Source organism: Osmia bicornis, chromosome 2 (genome assembly GCF_907164935.1).
Source record: "Osmia bicornis bicornis chromosome 2, iOsmBic2.1, whole genome shotgun sequence".
In the NCBI taxonomy this organism is placed as follows: domain Eukaryota; kingdom Metazoa; phylum Arthropoda; class Insecta; order Hymenoptera; family Megachilidae; genus Osmia; species Osmia bicornis.
In genome coordinates this window covers 9,621,771-9,638,239 of record NC_060217.1, presented here as the reverse complement: position 1 = coordinate 9,638,239, position 16,469 = coordinate 9,621,771, and the positions used below count along the sequence as shown (strand labels likewise).

Sequence of the window (16,469 nt, the reverse complement as noted above, 5' to 3'; positions counted from 1 at the left end):
CGCATAAAAATTATTTGCTAGGAAATAGAGTTCTTAAATTGAAATTCAATTATCCATAGATCGATCGTATGGTACAAGGAGAAAGATCGACGTGGTTAGGCTCTATTGGATCCTCGAAACTTTGTAATTTTTACGTGGTTCCGGAGAGGAAAAAGGTCTCCCGGTGGTCACACGTGTAACGAAACTTAAGCTACCACTTTGCTCGACGTTTCGCCGCGCGATGTCAGGAGAATTTCCTCCCGGCGGAAACTTGCACGCGAGGCATACGAATTTCGCGCTTTATAAAAAATTCATGTTGCCCTTTCTTAGAAATTCGTGTCCAGAATAAGGGAAACTTCTTTCCGCGTCGACGTACAAATGTGCGAAAAAATGTATTTGACCCTTCTTTTATTTCGTCGTTGCCACCCTTCGCTCGCCGTTTTCATGGTAACTTTCTTTAGAACTTTTTATTGAGGTAATTGGCAAGCGTTGGTACTTCACCGGCAAAACAGCGACTCGTTGACAGTACTTCGTTCGTATACAAATGTATGCGTCGAGGTATGAATAGGATTCGAGTAAATCGCGATTGAACATTGGTAATAGTCATAGTAAATTATTCAGTCTGTAACGCAATTATGACGCGTTAAAATATGCAGGGTATACAAAATGTATCCGATAATGCGACGAATTAACGATTCGCGATAAAAGCTCGTTTTATAAAATCGTTCCAAAGAGTTGCACGTATTAACGAGCTGCTTGCCTCGATAACTGGAAACACATCACGATTCAATTGCAGATAAGCTCGCGCCTTTATCGCGTTGTCGTCCATGATGGATCTCATCTTCCCTGTCGTCATCTTTTTTTTTTTTTTTTTTATTCCTCCTAATGGGTAGACTCCATTAAGGGAGATCCAATTTTTCAACGAAATCGGCTATTTCGAAAGCCATCCAATTCTTGCTCACCTTATCGCGAATCGCGTTTCTAAAGCGCATTTGCGAAATCGTGTGCAAGCGTGAAACGTGTGACGAGAGGAAACGCTTTAGGCGGTTTTCCCTCCCTCGTCGTCTTCCTTTCGACTACGATTAAAAGTAGTCTTCGGTGACGATTAAGATAGGAGGATCCTTGAAATTCAACGCCGCTTTTACCCGCGCATTCGAACGCCGTTTTGCCAACCGTGAAACCTTCTCGTCGTTCGAGCACCACCCCCGGTGATAATGATGAAACGATTCGTTGCTTGTACGAACGCTTTTTAAAGCCCCGCTTCCTAGAAACGAATCAATTAATGACGATTCTGTGAAATTTATTTCTGTTAAATGGAATGATTATTTTAAAAGTATTCGGGATAATTTGTAACGTTCCTCAGGGTTCAAACGAATTACCTTTTTCGTTCGCACGTCTGACTAATGAGGAACTGTTACTACTTGAGAATATTTCTCAGCTTCGAAACATTCGGTGATAATTATCTATTTCGTTTTTATTCTATTACCAATTTAACGAAATACGTGCAAGATGGAAGCTAAATTTATTTCATGCCGTAGACTGTCTGAAAGAAGGACATTTGTTCGGAAAGAAGAAATTTCTCGGGGAGTAATGTCGATTCCTTTAACAGAAACCGCGTCCACAAGCATCTCGCGAATTCCCTTTATCACACCTAGTGGAATTCTCTCTTGGGAAGATTCGGTTAGATTTCTCCAAAGAGATAAATAAGTTCGCGAACTGAATCTCAGAGGGGAAAGCCTCAGTGCCGGATAAACTGAAGTAAACCAGTCACGTTTTTTTACAAAGCTTTTCTTTTGCTTTTCGTATATCTTATTGCTATTCCTTTGTCTTCGTATTGGCTGTTTGTCTATTTACCGTCCCAGTAGATTAGCGCAGGATTGTTTAAACTTCTTTCATCTTTTTAGTCGCAACACTTTTCTGTACTGTTGATAAGTTAAATACTATTTTCTGTGCTTTTGATTGAAAACGAGGTTGCGTTCAAAGTAATCTACGTTATTCTCGATTAACGTATATAATAAATCATAATCAGAACAAGGATGAAGGCAGGTGCCTGCACGGCTTTAAGGTTCTTCTAAGGCACTTTGTAAATTGTTCGCGAAATTCCATCAAAAGTGTTCTCGCGTGGAAGCTGACATTAAATATTTACTAAAGGACATACTTTTATTTGGTATTTTGCACTTTAAAATGACAGCAAAATCAATAAAATAATACCTCTTTTGTAAATCCTGCATTAAAAATAAATATCAGGAAAATATTGGAAATAAATATCCCGGAAAAATATCGTGTATGAAACAGAAGAATAGCAAGTGAAACAATCAGGTGTGCTTTAGTAAAGTAGTTAAGGTCAATAATATAGGCGACGTGGAGGAAAGTAATTGTAGAGAATAAGAAAACGAAGGATCATTTAACGAGAAGGGAAGATCTCAGAGTTCTTTAGAAACAGTAACTTCATCCAAGACATTACACGTGATCTTACAGAAACTTTTCAGAAGAAAGTTAGCCAACTGAAGTAATTAAACTCACAGCAAAGAGGATTACCAAAAAAATTGTTAATAGCTTTTATACACTTTCGGTATAATTTTCATATAAGACCTTTAAAAGTAGACACTTTCACAGTGAACGAACACGATCCCCTAACAAAGGAAAGCTACCGATTAAAAATCATAACTGGAGAGATAATAAAGCGACTGATGATATGTTCCCTTCTCGAAATCTGTACACGAAGTAGCCACGTTTCGTGAGCAGAGTTGAATATCCTCTTAGCCTGAGGGTTTCGAGTGATTTCGTACTTGGCTGGAAAGTTAAACGTTGGTTTTGCGATGTACAAATGCATCTGAAATACTGACATCCCGGATTCAAACTTTTCTTCGACATACATAAGTACCTTGTTTGTACAATTCATATCTATTATCGAGAGACAGTCAAAAGCTTCTTTTTAAACAAATGACTAAATGGGTGTCACTTCTTTTATTCCAATAAAGTTCTTCTTTCGAAATCGTCGCGCCTCCTAGCGTGTTCTTTCATTGCGAGGAACCTTGTGTTAGGTGTACGGTTCTAAAAAAAAAAACATTCTATTACCGTAGAATTACTGTCTGTTAACCGAGTGCTCGAGAGTTCTAGAGACAAGCAAAGCTCTCGAGGTGCAAGTGGCGAACCCTGGAGTCTCTTCAGGCTACATTCAACAGAGAACGACGTTGCTTTCGTTGGTTCATAGCTCGGTGAACTCGCCGAATCTTTTACGTCCCGTTCTCGTATCGGTTCGGTCACGTCTGTTTCCGTGAACGTTGTCATTTTCGAGAAACGTTACCACTTGCCAAGCTATTTCGCGAACGTGCCCACGGCTTTGGCAACGATACCCCGTTGAAAAGTAACGAAACAGTATTGTAAACAGTGTGTCATCGACGCTCGAAGATATTACGATTGCGAAGGGTTCAAATTTGTAACTTCGTTAAAATCGTGTTAGCGAGGAAGTTGTTGACTCAACAATTTTCTCGTCCGGCAAACACCATTTATTTCCCTCGATTTCGACGTGCTGTTGTAAACGCAGTGTAATTATTCCCGGCAGACATAGATTGGGAAACACGTGATGGTTTAGAGGTCTACCTCGGCTATTTGTCGTAGTTTTGAAAGTTCTGCAGCACCGATCGATTGCACTCTGTGTTTAACATTCACCGCGAAAACATTTTGTTGTTACAGTTCAGTTGATACGATTCTCCGACAGGATTTCAATCTAGTCGCTTTTATTTTGACCGGTGATCATTGATTTGAATTTTACACGAACGCCACCGCGGGTTACATAGGTGATAGATAATGCATAATTCATAGATCACGCAATCCATTAACATTCAATCTGTGTAGGTCTTCGGTATGCCAGGGTATAGCCACTTTGTAATCAAACCCTATTGATAATCATGTAGATTGTGCTTGAACCTACGATGCTTTTAATTGCTGTAACACCATACTCTTGTGCAAACTAATCACACTCTTATTGCGAAACTGATAGTTACGATAGAAAAAGACGTCAGATTTTTATTATACTTGGATTTTCAAAATCCAGTATACGAAAATTGAAAAATATAAAATCCAGGATACAGCTGTGCGTTTCTATGTATCTACGATACCGTATAAAAAATGAAAAAGGAAGTATGCTAGAATATGAAAAGTGTCAACCTCTCGATATATTTTCCGTGAAAATTCCGAGAGTAGTCAACACCGTGAAGCAGCAGTTTTAAAAACAAAACACAGCTTGCGAGATGGCGTCTAAATCAAATAAAACAGCCGTTCTACGTTCTTGGACACGAACGATTTCCAAAGGAATACTTTACACACGAAACATCTATGGAGCGAATAATTGAACGGATCAAACGTGGTTTTCCAAGTTTGTCTGTTCGAGTAGCCTTCGCTGTTGTAAGGCAAAGGATGTTGGCGATCGAGTTCGACGTCGAAAGCTCTGGGGTATCGGGCATATTTCATCTTTCGTGGTATAAGAGATGCACGTGAGGAGAAAGTTCAAAGAGGCAGAAGAAGCAGAAGAAAGTTACGAGAGCCAAAGGAATATTCGGGCGTCGCGTCGTAACGTTATAGTAAAAATAAATTATGGAAAAATGGAAAGGAGAAGAAAGGAAAAAACACAGAGTTTCGTCCGATGTCTGCTTGCGAACTCCTCGGAAAGACTCCTTATTAGATTTCTGCCTAAAATACAAGACTTTTATTACACCAGTAAATTCCCTTTCTGCCCAACGAATGATCGTAGACGTCCTTCTGCTGGCGAGTACCGGAAGTGTTCTCCGATCGTTTCTCGCAGAGGTAATCGTATATGTAGGAATTGGTGAAAAATAGGGACCGTCGCCACCGGAAATCGAACCCAGATTCTTTGCATTCGTACCTACCTTCCACCATCAGTCCTCTGATGTTCCTACTTTCTCGATTTCGCTTATCCGTAAATCGAATCGATATCCTATGGCAAATATCCATTTTTCAAAACAAAAATCAAAATTTCTCAAAAGAAATTATGCAGTCGAGGTGTTACGTCCTCCTTTTCTAATTTTATGTATTTCTTGTTCATTTGTAGAAGTGATTGGTAACGCGATACGAGTCGAGACAGAACAGAGGAATCTTTTCCTCGCGTTTCCTACGGGCAGAAACGTGTTATTCTTTGAACCTATCTTCTAACTACCTTTTCCTCCTATTACTTCTCGTGGATAATTTCAGAAAACATGTAGTTTCTCCTCTTTCGTATCGAATGGAGACGGAGCAACAAGAGCAAAGGGTCATAACCGCACTGGGTGCTTTAATTAAACGTCGAGGTGTAGTTTTGTTTTATTGTAGAGTTATTTTCGGCTATTATTTTTTATTTCAAGCCATCGCGGCTGACGTAAAAGGATTTTGCCAGATGATTAATTTTCTTATAAATCAAGTACGAAAGCTATCAACTGCTATAAAGCGTTTTTGAAGTTACGAGTAACGTAACTTACGAAAACAGCTGGAGAAACTAGGTCAGAAAGACGCGAGAAGGAATAAAGACGAAAAATTGATGTCGGTGTATCTGAAGAAAGATGTAGGGACGTGGGAGTGCTATGAGACTCGCGAGGAATCCCTTGCGAGTCCTTGTTTCTACTCGCTTCCTGCAGCTTCATTTTCTTGGTATAAATATTCACAAGATCCGTCTTCCTGCGAACACTTCATTGCTTCTTACTTTCAATTCGTCGTTAAAAAATTTCATTTCTATCTTATCCATAAAATTTCGATTCTGATTTTCGTTCTTTATTTTGTGAAACGAAAGATATTTCGACCTTTCACGGTGTTTTTGACTCACGCGATTTGAACCGATTCGCGTATTTTCTTTTTGTTTTGCTAAAAACGTACGCATCCTACACCCGATTGTTTTTCCTTTCGATTAATTCATAGCTTCTGTTGAAAACGTACGCTCTCGGACAGTGATCAGAGAGGATTGTTTTTTCTTTTCGATTGTTCGCGATCGTACACGGTCGGGATAGGATTCCATGTATCACGGAAACGGTGTATGTATCGCAATGCAACACTGCGTACAGTTAACCACGAGTATCATTGATCCAACGGAAGCGGTACAGGCAGCTTCAAAGGGATCGTTGCAAGTCGTCGCACGAGAATTTAGGTTACCGACTCTGATTCCCCTTTCCTATCTCCGTTCCATTGACTATCCCACGACTTGGCGACCAACCAATTCCGGCCTCTCCGTGACGTACTACTAGCCTACATTTTCCTTCGTTCCATGCCCATGGTGCATCGAACTTCTTATCTCCGTTACGACGCTTCAATCCCTATTATTTTACCAAATCACACAGTACTTCGTTCGATGGACCTAAACACTTTGTCCGATTTTGCGGATCAGCACGAATCGCGGGTGATAAAATTTTATTAGAAAAATCTTCCTCTTTCGCTGGCTATCTCCGCAGGATATCTCCTTTATATCGGACAGCGAGCAAAGAAAGCGGTTAAACTCAACGTTCACCGATAAAAAATTACTTCGATTTCCTGCGCACCGGACTGATATTCCTTGCATTCAAGCTGACAGGATAACGCGACCATTTTCACGTGGAAATGAAAGAAGGTTCGCAGCTTGTCTGGGCCGTGTAACCGGCTGGAATAGAGGCGATTCAACGAGTACTAGCGCGAGCGATCTTTTGATTTTTACGGCCGATCAAACTGCTCGCTGCTCTTTCAGTACGGTTCGAGGAAAGAAAAGCTGGAAGGAACGAAATCCCTGTTTGTAAGTGGAAAGACGATCCAACGCTCCGAGGTTCGTTGAATTTTAAGATCCTCAGACTGCGGGATATGGGAACGGGAAAGGCTTCGAGGAAAGTTCGGCGATTGCCCTGGCGCGAAGGGTTATTGCATTGCAAAATTGTTTTCGGAACTTCTTTATTGACCGAAACTCAAAGGTATTCCCGTTATTGCACCTTCTGTGCACGCGTGATTTTTCTTTGCCCTTCGACGAGGTGTTTCACTGAATTTAAGAAACTCGGGAAAATTTTTTGGAAAAAAGATCGACTGTCGTCCTCTTTTACCAAACTTTCTCAGAGCTTCGCAATTATTTTTCTTTCTTAAACGCTTTTAATATCCTTCGATGTCCCGTAACGGTACTAACGATTAAACCGCGTTAAAAGGTAAATCTATTTACGCTGGACAGCAACGAAACGGTAATAATGTCCGTCGTCAGCCTCGTGGGTGCTTTTGTGTTGCATCTCGTTTCAAGACTACTGTCGAAGTAAATTAAACCACGGGTCTAAACGAACGTGACGGATGATCGTACGGTTTCATTTTCGGCTGCAAGAACCGAAAGCTTTCGTTGTCCATCAATTCGAAACGAGTGGATGGTAATTGCGAGGCGATCGATTTCTGAATGTTCATTTACGTAATTACCCTCTGGATGTCGCGATAACTTTAGAAATGCATAAAGCTCTCTACACAGGTCAACGTGAAATTCGTAGGATTTAACAAAGTAACGATGCTCCATCGAGCAAACTATTTTAGGAGCTGATAATTCGTTCGGCATTATCAGATTTAGCGCTATAATAGCCGTGTTAGATAAGAGAATCTAGCAGGGTGGGTTGACAGGGTAATTGACTCGGTTTAGTTGCAGACAGCTTTAAAGCGATTAGAAGTTCTGAAACGAATGCACATAGTTGTAGGTGGGAAAATGATTAAGTTGGTGTTCGAACAGCGATTACATTCACGGTTCGCTATCTCCGCGAGTGGTTCGTATATCAGAGTGAAAGAGGGTGTAAAAGATTGAAAAATTAAAAGATAGATTTTTTTTTATTTTTTTTTTTTTTCATATGATCGATCGAGAATATCCATGCAAGCACCAAAAATAGAAACGCGTTAGTGTCCCTTTACGGCTTTCAAACGAGTGAATCTACGATACGTTGGTTTTACGATAAACACCATACGGTGTCTGCGACTCGAAGAAAGCCGACGACATACAATGGCTGCCTTCGAGCGTATAATTTCCGCGGCTTTGTCAAGGGAAGCGTTTATATCAGGATGACGATAAACTATCTCGTTCGTTCTGGTGAAAATGTTAAGAAGACGGTCGGGTATCTTTGCGTCCCGTCTGCGTCAACGAAGAGATGCTGAAAAATCTAACAACGAAATTTCCAAGAAAATCTTACGAAGAGAATATATTGTTAAAAGTTAACGAATCGTTGCCTGAACGACTCGTTCACCGTCAATAACCCTCCTGAATATTCCGCTTTATTTCCAACCGGCAATCGTCCTTTTACGACGTGTTTTTTTTTTTACTGTCCGCTAAGCTGTAACGATCGTTTCGACAAAGGGATGAAAAATCGTAAGAGAAGTCGACGCGATTCGATAGCGGGAAGAAAAAGTGACATGAATATTACATGAGGTTGAACAGACTGCATTAATATCTGGATGCATCTTTCCGTTCGCGAAACGGACACGGTATTAATTACCGTAATTCCTCTGATCTTTTCTTTTCTAAAGTTGGATTTACTGGAAATCGGCTTATCGAATCGTTAGATATAATAATTCACTGACATCGGTGAACTTTGTAGGACATTATTCTCTGTGCGGCAAATAGTTATTGGTTTTCATGGTTCTCCAAACACGATCGAGTAACGCGGTAGTAAATTTAAAATGATAATTGAATGCAATGGACCCGAGGAGATGAAAATGCATGAAATGAAATATGCAAAGTTATATAGAAACCTTTATTGTATATATTTTCAAATAATAAATACACAAGCGCAGAAATACTGGGTTAAACATCATAAACACTTATATGCTACAATTATTTTAGGACATCTATCGCATTTTTGGTAGAATATATCAGTAACTATCCACTCCATCAGAAACTCTATCATTATCGACGATGTTTAATAAATCTATATTTATATCTATTTATCAAGACACAAAACAAAATAACTGCTTAACTCCTTCAAAAGACAAGACGATAAGCTCATTCAAACAACAATAGGTACTTGAAACGTGATTTTAATCAAAGATGATATAATTTTAATGATACTCAATAAATTTCGCTTAGATTGAGATTCCTGTGTCGAGTTAATTGGATTCGAATGATGTATCAGAGTTATTTGATCAACGTTACTGTAAATAGTAATCGTAGGTACTGTATCGCATAAAACGTCAACAATTATTCATTTTGAGCGATTAAAATTTTTTTCACCATTAGATTCGATCGATCACTCGTCGATCGGGGGTACCCGTAATTTTGGGAACTCGTGCAAAATCCGCTCTAGTGGATCGATATCGTGAGGTTAGCGCGTAGTCGGACAGAAAAGAAGAATGAATCGTAAATTTTTATTGACGCTACGACGTTTATAACGTCATCAATGGTCAAATGATCGTGCAGTGACCCGAGCGAGATAAGGTGGCGTGGAATTTTCAACGGTGCCGTCATGGGAGCGTGGCAACTTTAACGTGGTTGGCACGTTGGCACAGTCAGCCAGCCAGCGTGGTTGAAGCATCGTCTTGTAAAATATGAAACTGGCCGAGTTCCATCGTCGACGTTACGAGGGCGCGTGTCCGCTCCGAAGAGAAATAGCTACATCGTTTCTCGGTTAAGGGAAGAACGGAAAGCAAAAGAACATCAGGCATCACGACCGTTTCTTCTATTATCCGAACCTTTGTTTGGAAATTCCTCGAAATCTGCTTTCCAATGAAATATCCATCAAACTTGGACGATCCTCGGAGAGCAAGTTTCGTCGGATTACAGTTTTTCCTCCGTTTTCTTCAAACTTCCACGTTTATTGATACAAAAAAAAAAAAAAGAAAACTGAACAAATAAACACGTTAATCGAATTTTTAAGAATGTACTTTATCACTCGCACTCGATCCAGGAAACTGTTTTTGAAAATACTTCGTCGCATTAAAGCATCAAAAGTATCATAGTAGAAACAAGTATTCAGGATCACACGATGCGTGTGATAGTAACGTGCAAATGTTTACGACAGATCTATTTCTTATCTGTCAATTGACTTTGAATCTCTTGCAAAGTCAATCCTTTAGTCTCCGGTACACAGAACAAAGTGAACGGTATAGCTGTTAGCAAGCAGAAACCGTAGAAGAAAAACACATATCTTTCGGTCATTAGATGAAGCAAAGGTAGATAAGTACTGGTGGAAATGAAGCCAAATATCGCGCTCGTGCAACTGGTGATGCACGCGGCGTAACATTTCAAGTGTGACGGAAAGATTTCGCTGAGAATCGTCGCTGGTACAGGAATGATGCCTCCGAACGCGCTAATGTAAAAGAAAAGCATGGCGGATATCGACACACCTTCCACTGTTTCTGGCTGGAAACCAAAGTTCAACAGTTGAAACTCGAGCGACAACATGCACATGGATATCGCTACACCGACGCACGACACGATTAGCAACACTCTCCTGCCGAATCGATCTATCAGAAAGGAGGAGAGAAATGATCCAATGTTTCCAAAACACATCACTATTATTACCACTTGCGCGGGTCCTAACACGCTAACTTTAGCCGATGTTAAGATTGATTCCATGTACAACAGGACATTGTTGATTCCAGACAGCTGACTGTATATGAACAGTACACTGACTATGAGGATCGACTTCCTGAAATGCGGTGCCTTGAGCTCTTTCAGAGTATCCAGTAACGATTGGTCACGGAGATGCAGAAACTTTTGTAAATTGTTAAATTCCGATTCGACGTCACAGTCGCGATGATACCAGCGTATCGACGCCTTTGCCTTCTCGTCCATGTGCTTCTTGATCAAATGATGCGGTGATTCTGGTAGCAGAAATAGGAATACCATCAAGACGACACAGGGACCGAGGGCGATCGCTGCTGACGTCTTGAGAGGTAGATAAGCTCCCATTATGCAGATAATCAAGTTGCCAAATGGTAAACCGGTCATACCAACGGTAACCAAAGCGCCTCGAATTTTTGGATCCGCTATTTCTGCCAGATACAGAGAAAAACAGCTATAGATCATCCCTAAGCTGGCGCCGCCGGAAATTCTGGCGGCGTACAACCACTCGACGCTGTCAGCCAGGATCATGAAGAGCCAACAGAAAGCCACCGGTATACTGGTGATCAGAACTGTCGTTTTACTGCCGAGATAGTTGGCGCACAATGCACCGAAGATTGCCCCGAACAGCCTTCCTACGTTCATCAACGACACCACCCAAGATACTTCTGTCATTGTGAGCACGGGTTCGGATTCGGTGGAAGTTAACTGGCCGATGTACGGAGATGACCAGGCTCCTATTGATCCGACTTGAGTGACTAACAGCAAAACTGCGAACAAATTGGAAATCGATGGATTACCGATGCAACCGCTAGTCGTCTGAAAAGAAAGTAAAACCAAGCTTTTCTCCTTTCAATCGGTTCTTTTGGCCCTCCGGTTTGCTAGAAACGTACAGCAAATGCAACTATGATAAACAAAATTCTAGGTCACTTAAAATGTTGAAATGTTAGATGTTCCCCGTTGGGGCGGAGAGAACTTGTTTTTCTTCATTTTTTAAAACCGCGATAATTTTCTATATTTTATATTTAGTGATGCAGAAGAGTCAAATTATTAATTACCTTCGATACCAGCGATCCATTGTGGCCACGTTACCCTGCGGGTCAACTTCTCACCTCCTTCCGCGGTCATGTTGACCCCACTGATGGTGTGAAACGACTGATAGTGGTGTAACAGGTATCAACATTAAATGCCTTTGAAAATAACGATGGCGAGCGCAACGTATAATTTGTTTCGATCTATCAGAAAGGAGGAGAGAACAGATAAGATATTCACAACCTGTCTTCGCTTCTTTACAGGAGATGTTTAATTGTTAGGAGAGTAATTGTTTGTTTTTCGCTATACTGATAACAGGTATTACAAATGGTATTAGTCGTTTTGCAATCGTTCATTTTGTTTACGCTACGTTTTGTGAAAGTTAACATCACGCAGGAAAATATTTTTTTTAGAGAGTAATATTTCACCAGAGGAACCGATAGTTTTAAAACTGAGTCTTTTAATGCTTACAATTTTCAAATTATCATTGAATGAAAGAAAACTTCTTCGTCGTTGCAACGATTTAGCGTATCCTTTAGGATCAGTTTGAAAGGGATGCAAATTTTTCAAAGTTTTGATGCACACGACGAGAGTTTAACATGGGATAAAAACATTTTTATCTCTTCTTTATAGACTAGAACAAATTCAAGTGAGTGGAGTAGGAAAGGACTTACTGTTTTATGAGTGCGATGAAAGTGTATTTATGTCAGTTTTATTAGCGTTGACGTCATGTTTGTGGTATGCATAATTCTGCAGTGAATTTAACGAAAGGGTTTGTTACTTTTCTCTTATTTCTTTTATGCGGAAGTTTATGAATACAATTTTTAATACTAAACACATTCTGTAAAATTTTTCAAATCTCGATTAACGTTGATCCGATATTAAACTTGAAAAGCCTCATCTCATACAAGGAAGTTGATCATGAGATTACATTTTCGTTCCATCCGATGTTTTTAATAAAGAAATTTGCGATCTCGTATATAATTTCAGTTTCCCTACCGGTTACTTATTATTTAATGCCTTTTGACAAACCGCCGTGATAAGATAAGACACGTGTAATTCCCGTATAGCTTCACTCACGGTCGAACGAAGCAGCTAAATATTTATGATTCACCACATTTCCGTCATCATCAAGGGAACAGTAGCTTTATTGCTTCTTATTTTATATGATACAAGTAGAAGTTACAGGTAATTGACACAGTCATTTGTAAAAAAAACATTGCATAATTATTGAGATCGTTGATTCTTTAATGTCATGTTTCATTTTCATACTAACTTCACGCTGTTTCCGTCTCTTGCCCTTGTCGATACCGATTGTCCATCATTTCCTGTATTTCCTGTAGGCAGTACATTAATTACCCAACATTATAATAGAACAATTTCACTTTTCCATTAGTATTATTATGTAACTTTGTCAACATACCAGTTTTCATAATTTTCATATTACAAATTAACATAATTTCGTGGAACGACTTTACAATATATACTGGGAATTAAAGGATTAACTGTGATACATTAAATCGTGAGAGCCACAAGATTTACCTGTAAGGTTTTTCCTTTGGTCTCCGGTACGCAGGTGAGCGAAAAGGCCAGACCGCCAATCATCACCAATGCGTAACAAATGAACACAGATTTCTCGGTAAACGCTGTGACCATCGGATAAAAAGTTATGCTAGAGATGAATGCAAATAAAGCGGACGTGAAGCTGGCGATAAAACCGGCGATGCTCCTTAGATCGGGGGGGAAAAGTTCGCTGAGCAACGTGTTCGGAACAGGTACCAAACCAAGGGCCAACGTCATGAAAAACATCATAGCGAGTATTGTCGTCCACTCGCTACTTTTTGGATCGTGCTCCAGATCCACCAGCGTAAAATGTAATATCAAAAGCACCATCGCGGTGATTACGCCGCAGCAGGACATTGCTACGAGGATTCTTCTGCCGGACCGATCGATCAGAATCACGCTGATCCAACCGAATATTATGCCTGAAACACCGACGTTGTGTACTATATCGATTTTGAACGGACAAAACATTTTTGAGGATGAAAGCGGCGGACAAGAGTAGAATATTTTTACTATTTTTACTGAGTGAAATACTCAGCAAATTGGATTGCTTCGATCGGAATTCGAATTTGAATGTTGAAATTTTGAAAAAGATACTATACCTAGTGCACCGGCGATAATCACGACATTCTGCGGTGCTATCAACGTCACTTTCGCTTTGGTCGTTATAATCTCCATGTAAAATATGACAGTGGTATATCCGCTGAGTTGCATGATGATGAACAATAGCAGCACTATCCCGAACACCCGTTTGTTCTTTTTCTCACGCATTTGCTCGAGTTTCTCGCGCAAGTTCATGGCGTTGGCGCCTCGGACGTAACTACCGATCACTTCGAGTTCCACTCCAATGATCGATCTTCTATGATACCACTGAATCGTTTTTTTTGCCTCCTCTATATTGTCGCGATGCACGTAATAGTAGGGCGTGTGAGGGAGTGCCGGGAAAATCATGACATAACACATATTCAAAATTAAACTGATTATTCCGAACCACATTATCGACATTTGAGTGCCCATTACGTTGCCCAACAGCGTTCCAATCGGCATCCCGTTCATTATAACGCTGACCAACGCTCCGCGTATCTTCGCCGCTGCTATTTCCCCGATGTACAGGGGAAAACAGCAGAAGAAGATCCCGATGGAAATACCTGCGATAAATGAAATCGTCCACATTGCCAGCTGACGTCATACGCGCAACACGCAAATACAAAGTTCGAAGTAAACGAAAGAAACAGAGTCGTTCACCTGCAAAGATTCTAGACACGTAAAGCCATCCAGCCGAATTGGCGAATATTATGCAAATCCAGCCTACGATGTTTGGCAGCCCCGCTGAAAAAAGAGCCATTTTACTGCCGTGATATTCCATAATAATTGCACCCACGATGGAACCAATCATCCGTCCGAATGGCATCAAAGAGGCGACCCACGATGCCTCCTCCTCTGTCACGAAGAATAATCCTTCTTCGCTAGTCAATTGGGCTAAGTAAGGAGACGTCCAGCCAATCACCATTCCAAAAGTGATGGACAACAGGGTGACTATGCGCACCGAAATAATTGAGGAAATAATAATTTTCTATTGCACAAAATTTCAAATTGATCTCCTGAGAAACTGATGCGTTTTCTTCTTTGAAAATCATCGAGAATGTAAGGGTTCGATGACCAGTGAAAAATAGAGAATTTCGCTAACCTGTCATACAAGCGATCCATTGTGGCCACACGCCAATGAGCGTGTCTATCATTTTCAATGTCTTCGATGCAGCGGGTGTAACAAACGGTATCTAACGTTATGGCGAATCGTACTTAATTTATCTTTTCTAGTTTCCTCAATACCTTTCGGTTCGAATTCTCTTGTAAATACACTCGAATCTCAGCATCTAAAGAGTGAAACATGATTCGTCGGTAGAGTCTCGGTATCGGCGATACGAAAACTATGTGTCTTTACAGGCAATATTTCAATCGTGATCCTCGTTTCCATTGAACATTGCATTCTGAATTGCATCGATTCCGCGATCTAGTTAGAGTTTCGAATTCCTCCTAGAGCGATTTTCACTCAGGATGCGCCGTGATGGTTCCTTTGATGCAAATGCAGGTTATCTCGTTTTCTGTGTCGCACGATCAAGGTGTATCTATACAGTGAAGTGTGAGCCGAATTGTCATTTGATTACGGTCCGACAATGTTCATTTATTTTTCTCAATTTTCTCTGCGAAAATTCATAACGAACGGGAAAATAATTTCCTCTACCTTTGATAATAACGATGCTTGAATTCAATACTGTTTTGAAGGCTTAATTACATGAAATATAGTGTACCAATGTGTTTATGTACATGTTGATCGATACTACGAATTGCATCGCCACCAAAGGCGAATAATCAGTTACGTCGGAAACAGCCAAATAATCATGTTTACTCGAATAAAATTCAACAGAATTCATTCCTATAGTAAACTGGTACGACGAAAAGTATTATTAATAAACAATTACGTCCCTACGAAATGCGGTCGAAATTCATTTTTAATTTACATTAAAAAAAAAAGCCGAAATGGGTACTAAAATTTCTACTAAAATCTAGTATTTCTGTACACGCGGAAGTATAAGATTTACGTTACACTGGACCACCTTGGTGGATGGTTAAAATAGCCCCTCTGTCTGGGAACGCGAAATATTCGCGTATTGTTAACAAAGTGCACTTTGGAATGCACTGGATGCACGGTGCAACGCGTGCACGTGGAACTGCTTGGAAAAAATATTAACATGCTCAGTGTTCGCCACGGCTGACAGTCTTTGCAGTCGAAACTGCACTGTGTCCTGCTTTTATTTTTGCTTTTTGGCACACAAACGCGTTCTTTCAGCGCAAAGGTTACATTTTGACTTCCTTTTTGCAATTTTTCGAGCTGCACTGTTTTTATCATACAATGCGCTGTTGTACTTTTTTTTTTACTTAAAGAAATATTATTTTAAATTATAGCTATAAAATGCGAATGAAAGGGAAAGCAGAAGATATGCACAGGGTTATTGATAATTCGACGTTAACTTGAAACGCCAGCGGGTCCGTTTTGAATCTTACCGGATCAGAATTGTCTACAATCGTAATTCTACAAGGCTTCTCACGTTTTCGGAACCTGGCAGTTATTTAATGTCCCTCAGGGCAGTCCAGCGCAATCTAGGAACTTCAATATTTGATACACGCGGTCGGTTGTGTATGCCTGGGCCTTCAAACTAGTTTCGCCGCGTGACTTGATGACGTGCAAATTAGATTACTTGCCCTCGGGAATCGTATAATTGAATTTGACCAGGTGTGCTTATTATCGAATATAACTAGTATTCGTTTAAGACCTGGGGCGCTATGATTCAGGAAATACTTTTATTTCTGAAAG

At 40.3% G+C, this 16,469-nt stretch overlaps 1 protein-coding gene across 1 annotated transcript; it reads right to left on the bottom strand.

Moving 5' to 3' along the window:
* Positions 1 to 8,679: 8,679 nt before the first annotated feature.
* Positions 8,680 to 14,986, bottom strand: LOC114874796 (facilitated trehalose transporter Tret1-like). The gene is made up of 8 exons (XM_029184408.2): positions 14,927 to 14,986; positions 14,784 to 14,874; positions 14,342 to 14,632; positions 13,699 to 14,244; positions 13,076 to 13,518; positions 12,815 to 12,870; positions 11,560 to 11,663; positions 8,680 to 11,271 (listed from the first exon to the last, which is right to left on the bottom strand). Exons 1-8 carry the CDS (start codon positions 14,984 to 14,986, stop codon positions 9,959 to 9,961), a joined length of 2,904 nt encoding a protein of 967 aa, XP_029040241.2. The 3' UTR covers positions 8,680 to 9,958.
* Between the last annotated feature and the right edge of the window lie 1,483 nt (positions 14,987 to 16,469).

Excerpts from the sequence above, each read along its gene's own strand:
- LOC114874796 (XM_029184408.2), bottom strand. The coding sequence starts at position 14,986 with ATGTTTCACTCTTTAGATGCTGAGATTCGAGTGTATTTACAAGAGAAT. Across the intron at positions 13,519-13,698 it reads GATTATCGCCGGTGCACTAG|GCATAATATTCGGTTGGATC; the intron begins GTATAGTATCTT and ends TCGGTGTTTCAG. Across the intron at positions 11,272-11,559 it reads ATGGATCGCTGGTATCGAAG|TTTTGCTGTTAGTCACTCAA; the intron begins GTAATTAATAAT and ends ATTTGTTCGCAG.